The sequence below is a fragment of the Cebus imitator genome, unplaced genomic scaffold (genome assembly GCF_001604975.1).
Source record: "Cebus imitator isolate Cc_AM_T3 unplaced genomic scaffold, Cebus_imitator-1.0 Scaffold94, whole genome shotgun sequence".
Classification (NCBI taxonomy): Eukaryota; Metazoa; Chordata; class Mammalia; order Primates; family Cebidae; genus Cebus; species Cebus imitator.
In genome coordinates, this window is record NW_016107409.1 from 3027409 (window position 1) to 3042812 (window position 15404).

General features: G+C 37.2%; 1 protein-coding gene across 2 annotated transcripts in view; it reads left to right on the forward strand.

The window, feature by feature from the left end:
• The window catches only part of SUCLA2 (succinate-CoA ligase ADP-forming subunit beta), a 50909-nt gene that overhangs the window by 26255 nt on the left and 9250 nt on the right, over positions 1 to 15404 (forward strand). For both annotated transcript variants that reach the window (XM_017535962.2, XM_037741113.1), the window contains exons 7-10: positions 7003 to 7164; positions 7277 to 7419; positions 12442 to 12562; positions 12973 to 13061. In XM_017535962.2, coding sequence (XP_017391451.1) covers positions 7003 to 7164; positions 7277 to 7419; positions 12442 to 12562; positions 12973 to 13061 — 515 coding nt within the window. The remainder of the gene's footprint in view (positions 1 to 7002; positions 7165 to 7276; positions 7420 to 12441; positions 12563 to 12972; positions 13062 to 15404) is intronic.

The window sequence follows — 15404 nt, forward strand, 5'->3', positions numbered from 1 at the left end:
TTTGAGATGGAGCCTCACTCCTTTGCCAGGCTGGAATGCAGTGGTGCGATCTTGCCTCACTGCAACCTCCACCTCCCAGGTTCATGCGATTCTCCTTCCTCAGCCTCCTGAGTAGCTCGGACTACAGGCACGCGTCACCATGCTCAGTTAATTTTTGTATTTTTAGTAGAGACGAGGTTTCACATTTGGCCAGGATGGTCTCGATCTTTGACCTTGTGATCTGCCCACCTTGGCCTCCCAGAGTGCTGGGATTATAGGTGTGAGCCACTGTGCCTGGTCAATTTTTTTTGTATTTTTAGTAGAGATGGGGTTTCACCATGTTGGCCAGGCTGATTTTGAACTCCTGACCTCAGTTGATGTGCCTGCCTCAGCCTCCCAAAGTGCTGGGATTACAGGTGTGAGCCACTGCGCCCAGCCAACTTCCATTACTTTTATGCTGAGAGATTTTTTTTTCTCCATCTTAAGATCAGTAAATATTCATCCTCAATGTGTTCAATGTTTTGGGGGGGGGGGGTTTAGTCAGAGATGTTCTATTTTTTAATTATTTCATTTTTTTACTTTTAAGTCTTTAATCAATTAAGATTTTACTTTAGCTTTACTTTTCATTTTTTAGAGTATCTTATTCTAGTTTTAGTGAAGCTAAAGTAAAGGTTCTGCAGTGAGAACTTTATTTTCTTTTTTAAAGCCTTCTAGTAAAGCCAAAGTTCTGTAGTCAGATTAAACTGTGGCATTAAGGTACTCTTAAAAAACTCTTAATAGTAAACTGCATAAAGACACACTTGGAATTTAAAGTCCGAATGTGATGAGTTCCAAAGAACTTTGAGAACAGAAGTCCCAAGTCAGATTCTCTTCTTTGAGTCAGAAGTTTAAAGAAATTAATATTCTCTCTAATTTATTGTTTGAATATTAGCTAGAGGAATTACAAATTCTGGGTGGAATGGGATTCTTTCAGCCATGGCAATTTGGACTATTTTGCATGGGAATGGGTTGAGTTTCTTCATGGTCTCAGAAGTTATTATTGTTAGAATTTTAAGTCTCTTATGTGCCTATAAGTTTATCAGAGGTTTGACTCCTCAATTACCAATGTTTGGGGGAGAAAAACACCCCAAAACCCTAGCCATTCATCGGGAACAATTATTCGAAGCATTATTATGCTCCCAGAACCTTGGCCTTAGTTTTATCAAAGGTTGTGGGAGAAACTCAGTGATATCTGAGTGAAAGAGAGTAAACAGATCCTAGTCTCACCAGAATACTAGTTATCCTGATTATTTCCCTGTGGACTTAAACTCAGGAGAAATCTCCAAGCAAAAATTAATTTTGATAGTATGCATTTGTGATTTCCAGAGGGGAGAACTACCAGTATGTGATCTCCCCTGTTGAGCACCATGATTTTGGTACCTCAGTGTGAACTGAGTATGGGTTCTGCTGATATTCTACCCACACTTGCTTGTGAGTGTGTATTGTCAGTGGCTGCTTCTACTGCCTGTTACAGAGCTTATGCCTAAGAAATCTCTTTCCTAGGGATTTCACGCTATTTTTCCATTGGAGAATTGCCCTCAGCTGCTTCCTCAGCAGGCCTTGATCTCTAGAGTGTACTCCAGAGGGCTCGCAAGGACTGCTGCCTTCACTAGGTGTTCCTCATGTCCCCGCCATTTTTTTTAATTTAATGGGCATGTATATAATCCATTACCCAACATTTAGAAAAACACTTTTTAAAATCCAAATACAGATTTTAAAAACTGAAATATTGAGTCACAAATCAAAAAGTATCAACAAACATCCAAGAATTCATAACATAGATAATGGTCTTTAAACACAAAGCAATAACATTGGAAATTGATATAAAATATTGTATTTTTTAATTTTTTGAAACACAGTCTTGCTCTGTTGCCCAGGCTAGAGTACAATGACACAATCACAGATCACTGCAGCCTTAACCTTCTGGGCTCAAGCGAACCTCCCTCTTTAGCCTCTTGAGTAGCTGGGACTACAGGTCCATGCCTGGCTAATTTTTAAAAAAAATTTTTTGTAGAGACAGGCTCCCACTATGTTTCCTGGGCTTGTCTCCAACTCCTGGGCTGAAGCAGTCCTCCCACCTCAGCCTCCCAATATGCTGGCATTACAGGCATGAGCCATCACACCCAGCCTATTTTCTTTTAATTTAAAGAAAATACTTTCAAATAATTTATGAATTAATGAAGAATTAATAATGGAAATGAGAAAATATTTCAAACTGGACAACTACAAGGAATGTAGTGTTCATTGTGAGGAATACTCAAAAGTGGTCAGTTTATCAATATTTAGGTTAGTGCAAAAGTAATTGCCGTTTTTGCCATTTTAAAAAAGTCAATTACTTTTGCACCAGCCTATATAACTTAAATGTAGTTATCTAAGGATTAACTAAAAGCTCTCCAAGAACCATCCAAGAGTGGATCCTTGTGCAATTTATATAGAAAGTAAAAAGGATAAGAATTGTCGATTTTTTTTCTATTCAGCAGCATTAATTTAATTTAGTGGGTGATGTTTTGCTGAACTAAATCATTCCTCACTATGAATATGGTACCGTGTGGCCTTTTTTCCCCCTTAATCTTTAATTTTGATAGAGAAATAAATAGTATAAGGAACACCCAAATTCCCTTTACTCAACATTGCCATTTGTTTACATTTTACCCTATTTTATTCTCTGTCTGCTCTTTCTGTCTGCATGCACATGCATGTGTATAAATATATATATATATTTGGAACAACTGAGAGTAAGATGGAAATACTGTTCTCCTAGTCTCTAAAAACAAGAACATTCTCTTATATAACCTGATTACATTTATTAAAACCAAGAAATTTAATACTGAGAAAATATTATCTAATCCGTAATTCATATTCAGAAGTAGCCAGGTGTCCTAGTAATATCTTTTATCACACATTCAATTTAGTTGCCACGTCCATTTGACCTGGAACAGATCTTTGTTTTGGCTGGATTTATAGTTTTATAACCTTATATGCCAAACCCTGACACCTCAAAATATCTCCCAGAGACAGATGTCAAATCTAGGCAATAATGTATGCTGACAATTCTGAAGACATTTCTATTTTCATTTTACCAACAATTTTAAAGCTAGCTTGTTTAGTAAAGGTTTACTTAAGTCATATGAACTTAAAAATTGCTTGGACTTATTAATTTATGGGCACTCTTACTTATAAACCAATTTGGTAGATACAACATATAACAATAAGTGTACATACAAATAAACACATTTAGACATGTATACACACACACACAAATGAAAATCCAACAGTGTTTACCTTGGAACTCTAGCCATGAGATAGCAGTACAAACTCAGTGGTTTTACATGGTTATACTTTGTTTACCCGATAGGTAATCCACTGAAAGCTGTGAACCAAAACTTTATGAGTAAAGCAGTTTTTATGGCAATTTGATTTTTTTTAAAGGCCAAACCTCCCCAGAACACTGTGGCCAAACATCATCAAAGGAGAGTATCACATACTAACCAGGCCCAACCCTGCATAGGATAGTAGCACCAAAGCCTGGATATATGTAACTCCATCCCACTTTTTCATTCAACAGCAAATTCCAGATTCCAAACAATGCTGGGACCAAACAGTGTTGCGAAAGTGTATCATTTTACCAAATTCTAATTTCTTATGACTATATAAAACACACACAATCACCCAAACACAATCCAACTGCTACAGCAACAAACAAGCTCCAAGAATATCCACACTGAAACACTTGTGGTGCTTCCTCTCTCTGTCAGTTGGGCTTGGTCAACTGCAAACAAAAATTTATTAGGAATTTCCCAAATTTAGAGGAGCTGATCCCACTGCCTGGTACCCACAAAAGATATTCACTTGCCTGGACACAACCCACAATTACAAAAAAGCCCCCAAGAATGTTCATACTGAAAGGTTGCTTCCCTCTCTCAGTCATTTGGTCTTGTTCAACCTACAAATGAAAATTCTTTTAAAACTTTCCCAAATTGAGAGGAGCAAATCCTGCTATCTGGACCCACAAAGGACACTCACTTATATGGATGCTGATGTTAGGTTTCAAAGACAGTTGTAATGAGGCAAGGAAGGTGGTTGGGGCCAGCTGTGATGGGGCCAGAGAGAAACTGATACCTTCAGCCAAAATTGGGTGGGCAGCTGCTTGGGAGGGCTTCTGAGACTCCTGGCCCGTATCAGCTGAGTCACAAGCAACATGTTCCTGGTCAACGAACCAAAATCCGTTACAGAAACACCAGGGGTTTGCTCGCCACACAGAAAGCCAATTACTAAGACGACAAGCATTGCCAAGGAAGAGGGCTTTAATCAGGTGTTGCAACTGAGGAGATGGGAGGTCAGTCTCAAATCCATCTCCCTGACTGGCTAAAACTAGGTGTTTATACAGCAGGGAAAAAATGTAAAAAAAAAAAAAAAAAAAGGAACTAGGGAGGGTCAAGGAAGCAATCATGATGAATGAGGGGTCCAGAGTCTCATTGTCTGGATGTGGTGATCTGATGAATTTCAGTTGTTTGATAGATTTTTTTTTTTGAGAGGCCTGAAGGTCCCTTCCTGAAGAAGGAACTCAGATAAAACAAATACAAATTTCAAACTTTAAGACCGGAAAGGTCAATTTCACTGTTTATCCAGAAGAACAATCTATGGGACTATTGGGTTGATTTAAATTTGCTCATATATTTTTGTTGTTCTTTCCTACCCATAGATCAAGATTTACCAATATTGGCACTATTGACATTTTAGGGTAGGTTGATTTTTTTGTTATGGGAGGCTGTCCTGTGCTTGATAGGATGTTTTTCAGGATGTTTACCCAGTAGCATTCGATGCCAGTAGCAACCTCCATTTGTGACAGCCAAAAATGCCCCCAGACATTTCCTGATGTCCCCAGTGGGACAAAACTGCCCCTTGTTGACATTCACTACTTTAGATTCAAGTTTCCACCTATTATATCCCTTGAACCTGAAGAACTTTCTGTAGCGTTTCTCTTAGCACAGTTCTGCTAGTGATGAATTTTGTTGCCATTAGTCTGAAAATGTCTTTGTCTTTCTTTCGAGGTATATTTTCACTGGATATAGAATCTTGGCTTGATATATTTTTCTTTCATCACTTTTTTCCTGACCCATTCTCCTTTTCTTCCAGTTTCTTGATATTGTCCAAGAGGTCACTGAGGTGCAGTTTCTTTTCTTTTTTCTTCTACAGATTGGATAATTTCTCTTTGTCTTCAGGTTCACTGACTCATAACCAGTCTGCTGTTAAGTTCATCCAGTGAATTTTTCATTTCAGATATCACACTTTTTAGTTCTAGATTTTCCATTTTGTTCCCTTTTATAGTTTTATTTTCTGCTGAGATTACCTGTGTGTTCATTTATTATGACCATATTTTCTCTTAAATCCTTAAAAATGTTTTAAAAAGTTAATGATAGTCTCCTCTTTATTCCTAATCTGGGTTACCTTGGGTTTAATTTCAGTTGACTGTTTTTTCTCTTTACTAGTGGTTACATTTCCCTGTTTCATTACAGATCTGGTAATTTTGAATTGTTTTCTATACATTTTGGGAGATAAAATTCCCAAAGTATAAAATTCAGTATAAAGAGTGAATTCTGTTATCTTCCTCTGAAAGAATATTGATTTTTGTTATTGTTACTTAACTTACTTGGGCTCCAAACATTGTCTCCTGTGTTGGGCAGCTGCTGAAATTGATCACTTCTTTCAACCCTTTATCTTTTCAGGAATTGCAAGGAGAATGTTATAGTTAGATTGGAGTGAGGAACGGGTAGAGTACTAAAGATGAAGTCAGAGAGGTGACCTTTATAAGTGCTATTTTGGTAGAGTGCTAGAGGTAAATGCCTAATTAGAGTAGGTAAGAGAGAATGGCAGGAAAAAATTTGTTACAAGAAGTTTAAACATGGGGATTGGCACTTAATAAATATTTTAGGCTTTACGGACCACATATAGTCTTGGGTGCTGCTGTTTTTCTTCTTGTTCTTCTTTCTTTTCCCTTTTGTCTTCATAATCCTTTAAAAGTGTAAAACCCATTCTTAGCTTACAGGCCTTTTGAAAACAGACAAAGACTGGGCTCAGTGGCTCACATTTTTAATCCCAGCATTTTGGGAGGCTGAGGCAGGCAGATTACTTGAGGTCAGGAGTTTGAGACCAGCCTGGCCAACATGGCAAAACCCTTTCTCTACTAAAAATACAAAAATTAGCTGGGCATTGTGGTGCGCACCTGTATTTCCAGTCACTCGGAAGGCTGAAGCATGAGAATTGCTTGAATCTGGGAGGTGGAGGTTGCAGCAAGCCAAGAGGACACCTCTACAGCCTAGCCTGGGTGTCAAAAAATAAAAGTAAAGATAAAAACAGGCACAGGCCAAATCTGGCTGTAGTTTACTAACCCCTCTATTTCTTTTTCCCCCAGAGATCTTTGTTCTGAGACCCTGCTTTTAACTAGACAAATCTTCAAGAAGTTTTGCTGTGTAGTTAAGAGTAAGGGGGAGATGGGAGTTAAAATAATCTTTTTTCATTTTATTAAGCTGAGGAAATAAAACTGTTTTAGCAAGTCGGCAAGATTTAGTCAATAGAAAGGTAAGGGGGAGGCAGATTTATAATGTAGGAGAGATGGAATTGCTGGAACAATATTTTTGAGTAGATGAGAAGGTATGGGACATGGGGCCAAAGTGATAGGGTTAGATGGAAATAAGGATAACTTTTGACAATTTTAAAATAATTTAAAATATTTTTGAGATTTTCTTTTTCTTTAGTGCATAGCATGGATATAGATCCAATAACTTTGATGGGGCACTTTTAATTCCCAGAAACTCTTTTTTTAAGGAACTGTTTGAATTCATGGTGAACATAAATTGAAATACTTTCAGTAAATAGCAAAATTAAAATGTATTTTTTCCCTAAATGAAAGACTATTTGATACTTTATTGTATCTATTGTATCTGCCTTGAAATTAAGGTCATTTTCTTTTTTTCCCCTTCAAAGTATTGTGTATGGATGCAAAGATCAATTTTGACTCTAATTCAGCCTATCGCCAAAAGAAAATCTTTGATCTACAAGACTGGACCCAGGAAGATGAAAGAGACAAAGATGCTGCTAAGGCACATCTCAACTACATTGGCCTTGATGGAAATATAGGCTGCCTAGGTACCATATGTTTTTATGTTATAGTTGAATTCACTAACTTTAATTTGGATTTACTAAGTTTAATTTATGTTCTCTCTGTTTGTTGCTTATACAAATCATTTCCCCCATATAGTAAATGGTGCTGGTTTGGCTATGGCCACAATGGATATAATAAAACTTCATGGAGGGACTCCAGCCAACTTCCTTGATGTTGGTGGTGGTGCTACAGTCCATCAAGTAACAGAAGCGTTTAAGCTTATCACTTCAGATAAAAAGGTAAGGGCAGGGCTTGATGTATTTTTATATTATATAACTATATAAAATAAATACATTGAAAAAACGTGTATTTTTTATACCTTAGAATTCATACATATGTCTTTTAATATATATATTTTAAGTCCTTTTTTGCCATATCTTGAATTTTTTGGGCAATTCACCAAGATACTCTTCTAAAACATTCATTTTAATGTTTGTTTAATCTGTCATAAATGTGCCGTAATTTAGAGCTGTGTATTTATTAATGATTATCAAACTACAAGGGGTGTTAAGTATCATAATTCAATAGACATATCTATTATTAATCACTAGATATTTGTTAAGGAATGTATCTATTGTGCGGCCAATGTAGATTTTGTAAGGCTTTCAAAAAAGATAATAATCTCTATGGAACTAGTCTTACTGGATTTAGGCCGAGAATTCTTCATTGATAGGCATCATATCTTATTAATTGTTGCTTCTCCTAGTGTCTGGTAAAATGCCCAGTACTGCTGGATGTAGACTGAGAATTCTTCATTGATAGGGATCATATCTTACTCATTGTTACTTCTCCTAGTGTCTGGTAAAATGCCCAATACATATGTAGGTCATTAATCAATATTTATTATTGGTGATGCTGCTGACAATGTATATTTTTATATGTGGTGTTAGATGGTAGAATTGTTTAAAATATAAATTTATTTCACTGCCTTTCCCTTTGAGTCTACAGACTTATTTTCCATATTAATTAATTTTACAAAAAGGATTAAACTAAAATGAGTTGTAAAATGTGTGTTATTTCCCTTGTTTAGTAATTACTCAAAAAATGTAAACATTTTATGGGAACTATATTTCTGTAGCTTCTTTTGACTTGAGAAGCATAGTATTAAAGACAAGCTAATTATCTAACTGTTGAGTACTTACTAAGGTGAATTAGAATTCTAGTTGCTTATTTTTCTAAGCATGGCTTTTAGGGCCCAGGTGCAAAAATGGAGAAAAGTATATGAAGAGTTACAGTGTAGGGGACTGACGTGATGGGCATCAGAGTTGGAAACAGAACGGGAACCCACTGTGTCAATGTGGATAGCATTGAAGTGGCCATATATTTTGTGATGATCACTGTGCTTGGACTTGGGAATACATGGGCACTTCTCTTAAGTTACTTACAGTTTTACTGGGGTGATTGACAGTAGCACTGTGGAAGGACAGAAGACAGAGGCAAGAACTGGGAGAATCAGGGTGGCCTTCACTGAATGGATGTTACTTTGTGCAGTCTTGAAAATTAAATGAGGGCATAAGGAAGAAAATATATAAAGACATGGAATCCAGAGAGGGCCATTATGTTCATGGGTGGTAAGATGCTTATGTGTAAAGAATATGGCATTATTGGGATAAATGATAAGATATGATGTTAGCAGATTGCAGCCACATTTGTGAAGATCCCTATATCTATAGTTAAGGATTTTGGATTTTAACTCCCTACCCCACCACATACACAAATACATAAATCTATCCCCTGCCTTTTGTTTTTTATTTTAAAGAAAATTTTAGAAGATTAGTAGAGAGTGAAATGAAGAGTAGGGAGACACTGACAGAAGAGATCAATTTGGAAGAGAATTCATTTGTTATGAATTCTCTTGTCATGGAAGAGATCCCTGACAAAGACAGTATCAGTAAGAATAAAGCAAAGAAACAAACGAACCTAACTTAGAGGCATTCCTGAGATGAGTTCCTTTAATTCATTTTTTTCTTTTCTTTTCTGAGAGCCTCATAGAAGGGTTGTTTAAGTTAACATTAGGACTTTGGGCTGGGGAGAATCATTGGGTGGTATTGCATTTCATACTGTCAGAGGCAGAGTAAAGGAATAGGTATTTCAGAATGAATATCAAGTTTGGATTGTGGTGACTATATCTAGTAGACAGTTGAAAAGATACTGTATTTCCTATAGTGGAGAAAAGTTGGAAGTCTCAGGAGTTGGCGAGGTGATCCATGCAAGTGAGATGAGGAACCAAGAATGGAACCTGGCCGCTCCATTCTTGTTGAAGGGTTGAATAGAGAAGGAAAACCCAAATGAAAAACAGAGAACAAATGACAGAGATAGGAGCAGATCAGGAGAGAGTGGTGACTTCGAAGGGCCAAAGTGAAGAGTTTTGAGAAGCAAGGCATTGGGAGACAATGTCAAATGCTTGTGGGGAGCATTCAGACAGAGTAAGGACTGAAAGAGGTGAGTGGGAACCTTAGTAAGAATAGTCGAACAGATGCGGGCATAGGCCAGATTATAATGAATTGATTCGATGAGGAATTGAGGGAGTAGAGACATCCAGGAGAGATTACCTTTGAGGATTTTTTTCTTTTTAAACAAAGGCATGGAAGGGGTGTTGTAGTATCAGCTGAAGGCAGTAGGTCTGAGAAGAGTTTTGTGGTGTATGTTTTCTTGCTTGTTGAGAAGATCAAAAAGATGAGCTGTTTGTAGTTGGAGGAAGAGAAGAGGTTTGAAAATAAAGAGAGTGAATGTAGCTAGAGGCATGATGACCTGAAGAAATACAATATAGTAAGTAGATGGAGATAATGATCTCTTACAGGTTAGCTTTGGAAAGGTGGTTACTCCTTTCCTGAGTTGCTACTAGAAAGGAAGGTTGTATGCTAAAAGTTAGAGAGCTTGAGTGGGGTGGGAGGCTTATGAAGAGTTAAAAGATATAACGCAGACTACTAAGTTGAGGATTGCTGTTGAATCATTACTTTATTGCTCTTCAGGTTATGCTAGTGTTACCAGTTTTGTTTCGAGTTTTTACTTTTCCTTGAATAAACTATGGCTGGAATCATCCAGAGATGCATTGTTTGAAGTAGCATGGCAGAGGAATAGGTATGGTAGAAGTGAGCAGGCAGGTGGCAGTGTCATTGAATTGCTCTGTCATATGTTCCAGGCTGTATGGTGGAGGAAGTCAGATCCATTGAGAGCTGTTAGACAAGAAGATTACAGAGGGATTGAGGGACTAGAGGCTTTTAAGAGGAAAAGATTGGGTTTGATAGAATTAGAGGTAAAAGGCACTAAAGTGAAAGGGGAGGAGGTTGAGCAGAGAATGAGATTTATACATTTGATATTCTAGAGGGTACTCATTCTGGTCTAGTTTAGGATTTATTCATGGTAGTAGTTACTTTAAATGGACTACAGGTAAAAGTGGCGTGGTAGAGTCAAGATCCAAGAACTTTAACACTGGAGTGTTTGATGATGCCTATCAAACACCCCAGAATGAGGTGAGAGGGAGAGAGATGAGAGATGCCAAAGGCTACTGTGAGTTCTAGTCTATTATGAATTCCAGAGCTTCATTTCTTGAAGGTCTGGGAATAATAGTGGTAAGGTAAACAATGTGTAGTATAGCTCAGTGTGTCTCAACTGTTTTCATGGCATGGCATTCACAGAAGATATTTCAGTGGGGCTTTGGAGGTAGATGGAGATTGCTAGTAGTCAGAGTCCACTGGCCCTGAGGCTCCTGCTGCCCCAGAACGTTCCTAGCTGCCCCAGGAATTGAAGGGAACAATATTTTGGTGTATCTAGAACCCATTTTTTTTGTTCTTTGTTTTTTATTTTGTTTATTTATTTATTTTTATTTTTATTTATTTATTTTTTGAGGCAGAATTTCTCTCTTTGTTGCCCAGGCTGGAGTGCAGTAGTGGGATCTCGGCTCACTACAACCTCTGCCTCCTGGGTTCAAGTGAGTCTCCTGCCTCAGCCTCTCGAGTAGCTGGGATTGTAGGCATGTGCCACCACGCCCAGCTAATTTATGTTTTTAGTAGAGGCAGGGTTTCGCCATGTTGGTCAAGCTGGTCTCAAACTCCTGACCTCAGGTGATCCACCTGCCTCAGCCTCCCAAAGCGCTGGGGGGATTACAGGCATGAGCCACCTTGCCCGGCCCTCTGCAGCCCATTTCAGTCTCACTGTTTGAGAAGCTCTGGTGTAGCCGAGTGAACTAAACCCTCTTTTTTTTAAAAAAGGAAGATTATTTGGAAAGGATAGGAGAACACTGATTCAGAACTGTCATTGTGATGGTGAAAGAATACTGACCCAAACAGGCCCTGAGATTTGGATGTGAAATGTAGCCAGAAGAGGGCCATACAGAAGTTGGGTGAATCTTAGGGCCTAGTTTGTGTGAAAAGTTGATTACATTGACAGGGATTATTTTGCATTGAGCAGTTTATGCACACCTACCCCCAAAGGCCAAGGAGTCTGAGAGGCTGACAAATCCAGTTCTCGGAAAGAAACTAAATTTATCTAGGGACTTAAAAACAGAAGCTATGGCTTGGGCAGCTGTGAGATGGTGGATCCCCACACTTGCCCTCCAGAAAGTATCCTTCATGTAGTGAGCTTTTTTTTTTTTTTTTTTTTTTTTTGGTAACACCTGTGTAGCTGGTCATGTCTCAGACCCTCTTGTCAAACTTGTGACCATTGGGGAAGTTAGGTAAACATCTTTATGAGGGGTCATTTATGCTACAGGCATTGTTTCTTTATAAGGGTTATCTATGCCACAGGCAGTGTTTCTTGAACTTGCTGCAGAAGGCCTTGCTCTGCAGGAGTCAAATATTGGTCATTATGGCAGTTTCGCTTCAAGATGGTGTTACTCTTGCCATGCAACACACTCTTTTCCTACAGGGATAGATGAAGAAATGATAGGTGACAAACACTAAATTGGAGATCTTGCTCATGAGACTGTCTTATAATATGATCTGGGGGTAGTCCTGTTGGTGAATGGCCAAGTTCAACAGGAGAAAGTAAATGGAATTAGATTCTCTTACTCATATGATACATTGTAGAGAAGGAAATGTGAACCAGGTGTTGAAATTACTCAAGGAGGTGGAAATAAGTCCTGGTGAGCAGTGGACTACACAGACTTCAATAAAGAGAGCTAGAGGAGGGTATGGTGGTTTGGTCCGAAAATCTTTCTGTCAACTTAATGTTTATTATAAAGCACATATACTCGTATTTTTTTTGGGAAAAGAATTTAATTTTCTTTTAAATTTTAATCTATCAGAACACTTTATTCATAGGTACTGGCTATTCTGGTCAACATTTTTGGAGGAATTATGCGCTGTGATGTGATTGCACAGGGTATAGTCATGGCAGTAAAAGATTTGGAAATTAGAATCCCTGTTGTGGTACGGTTACAAGGTGAGTGTGAAAGGTATCTTGCAATTGTTCCTAATTCCTTAAAAGTTCACATTTCCATGGAGTTCAGTTTATTAAAACGTAGTTTTAAAATAGCTGTGTCTTTGAAAGTGTTACCTAATGTGAAATTTAACTACTATAGTTTTAAAAAAATTTTAACATTGGGGCAAAAATGTATATAGTTTTGTTTGGTATAATTTGATACACTTTTTATTTGTTGTGATTTGTCTTGAATTCTGATTTGCCTGAATTACCAGGGCTTTTACAGTATTTTCTTTGATTTAGAAGCATTTATGCTAAATGATGGAAGTCTCCTCTTTTGAGATTTCATTCTTGTACTATGTTTTGGCAAAAATTTCAAATGCTTTTATGTGTGTATTTAAAACATTTATATCTGCATAAATCATTTACAGGTACACGGGTCGATGATGCTAAGGCACTGATAGCAGACAGTGGACTTAAAATACTTGCTTGTGATGACTTGGATGAAGCTGCTAGAATGGTAAATGGCCTATGTTAATCTAAGGAGGATTTATATACACAAATTCTAAAATGAACCTGATTATTAATACAGCTAATAATTTGTGCTTCAGCTAAATATTATGAGTAGAATGAATGGTTAGAGAAAATTATTCATGACACTTGTTGAAAGATGCTAAGGCAGACTTTATTCAGGGGGACTGTTGCAATAAGCATAGAAACTACTGCAGTGGAGTTTTGCAGTAAGGGAGAAAGATTGGTCCCAACTCCAAATACAACAAGGAAAAGTGGTAATTTATAACCAAGGAAGAGGGCAGTGGATGAAAATTACTGAAAGGACACATCATGAGTAAGGGAGGATCCTGGCTAAACCGACATAAGCAAGATTCTTGCTAAAATTGGACTATACAGGGACAAATACAAAAGTCCAAACATTAGGGCCAAGTTGAGAAGACAGTTAAAAGTAGCTTTTGGGAGGCCGGGACAGGAGGATTGCTTGAGGTCAGGAGTTTGAGACTAGCCTAGGCAATATAGAGTTTGGTCAAGGAGAGAATCTTTGTCAAAATGTCTTATACCTGCAGTCATCTTGAACAATGGTCAGCTCCTGCCCAATCTTGTTTCGTCTGTAGTCTTCCTTCCTTCCACAACTATGATTATTTTCAAGCAAATCTCAGGCGTTATGTCATTTCATACATGTCATCATACATGTATCTATAAAAGATAAAGGCATTGATAATGGTATAAAGGAATTACTGTTACTTGTTTTAGGTGGGGTAATGGTATTATGATTGTGTTCTATAAAAAAGAATATAGTCCTTGTTGAAATTTCTGATTCTCTCATATCTTTTGTCTGAGTTCTTTGTTAGGATCAGAATAAGGCTCTGCATTGCAGTTGGTTAATATGTCACTAGGTTTCTTAATCTGTTTTCCTCTTTTTTAAAAAAAAATTTTTTTTCTGTGGTTTATTCATTGAAAAATCCAGGTTGATGGTCCTGTTAAGTTTCTCATAGTCTGGATTTTAATGCTTGCATCTTTAGGGTGTCATCCATTTAATATATTCTCTGCCCTCTCTATTTTCTATAAACTTGAGAGTTCAGTCTATAGGCGTGACGATTTTCATATTTGATTTTGGGGAGGAGGGAACAAGAATATTTCATAGTTGGTATTGTCTAATTTCATCAAAAGGTATACAGTGTTAGAACTTTTTGTGGTATTACTAGCCATTGACATGATAGCTTAGATCCAGTATTTTGTTTGTGTTGCAAAGTGGTGCTATTCTGCCATTCTTCACTTACCACATGTAATGCTTCTGAAAAGTAAAACTTCCGCGTTTCAACCATTTGTTACCATGCAGTACATTTTGTATAGGAAAAGTAAGATAATTACCTGATTCTTTGCCTTTATCGACCAATTTTCAAAATAATGTTTGTTCTGTTATGTCTAATAAAGGTGACCCAGGCTTTTTTTGTTTTCATTTTTTGTATTTTATTTTTTATTTTCAAGTATGTGTGTATACACACACACACGCACACACGTGTGCTCTACTGGCATACTATTTTGAACCCATGATTTAAACATTTGATGTAGTTCAGTTCATATAAGTTGTTATTGATTGAAATTGTCCAGCCTTTGGCCATTGGGAACCCCTCTTCAGGTTAACTGCTCCATCCTTCTAACATGCCCTCTCTCTGTTATGATGAAATGTTTCAGGCTCATCTTTACACTTCTTGAGTCAGACTTGAATGAGCCCAGTGGTATTTAGAGACCACAATTTGGGCCTTATGAGTATTCATGGATACTGGGTTGATTCTTGTTTCTGGGCTTTTTAAGTGGCAAGTCTGAGAAAATATGTATTTTTTAAAAGAGGTAATACTTGAGCTTATACTGATATTTTCAATGGAAGTCCAGGAGTATAGTTTTTTTTTCTTATCTGACATTTGTTTCTGCCTTCTTTCATGCCATACTCTCATAGTTATTCATTTAAGCTTTGTCCCTTAGTACAGATATGGCAGTTTTATAATAAGAATACCAACAGTCTGATTACTGAAAGAAATTATGTCTGCATTTCTTTCTGTCATTTAGGGTATGTCCCACAACTTACCAGATTTTAAAATTCATGTGAAATAATTCTCTGTGTGTTTTGCCCCAGCTTAATATAGTTTCATTTTTTTTAAAGCGATTCCTTTTTTTAAAAAACAAACAAACAAACAAAAAAAACCTTTCATTTTATGTTTACATGATTCCAAAGTCAAACTATAGAATGAGGTATTATCAGGGAATCTAGCTTTTATATATTTCCCTCTTTCCTTCTTCCTCAACAGGTAACCTTTTTACCCTTTTTTAAAAAAAGTTTTCTTTTTCTTTT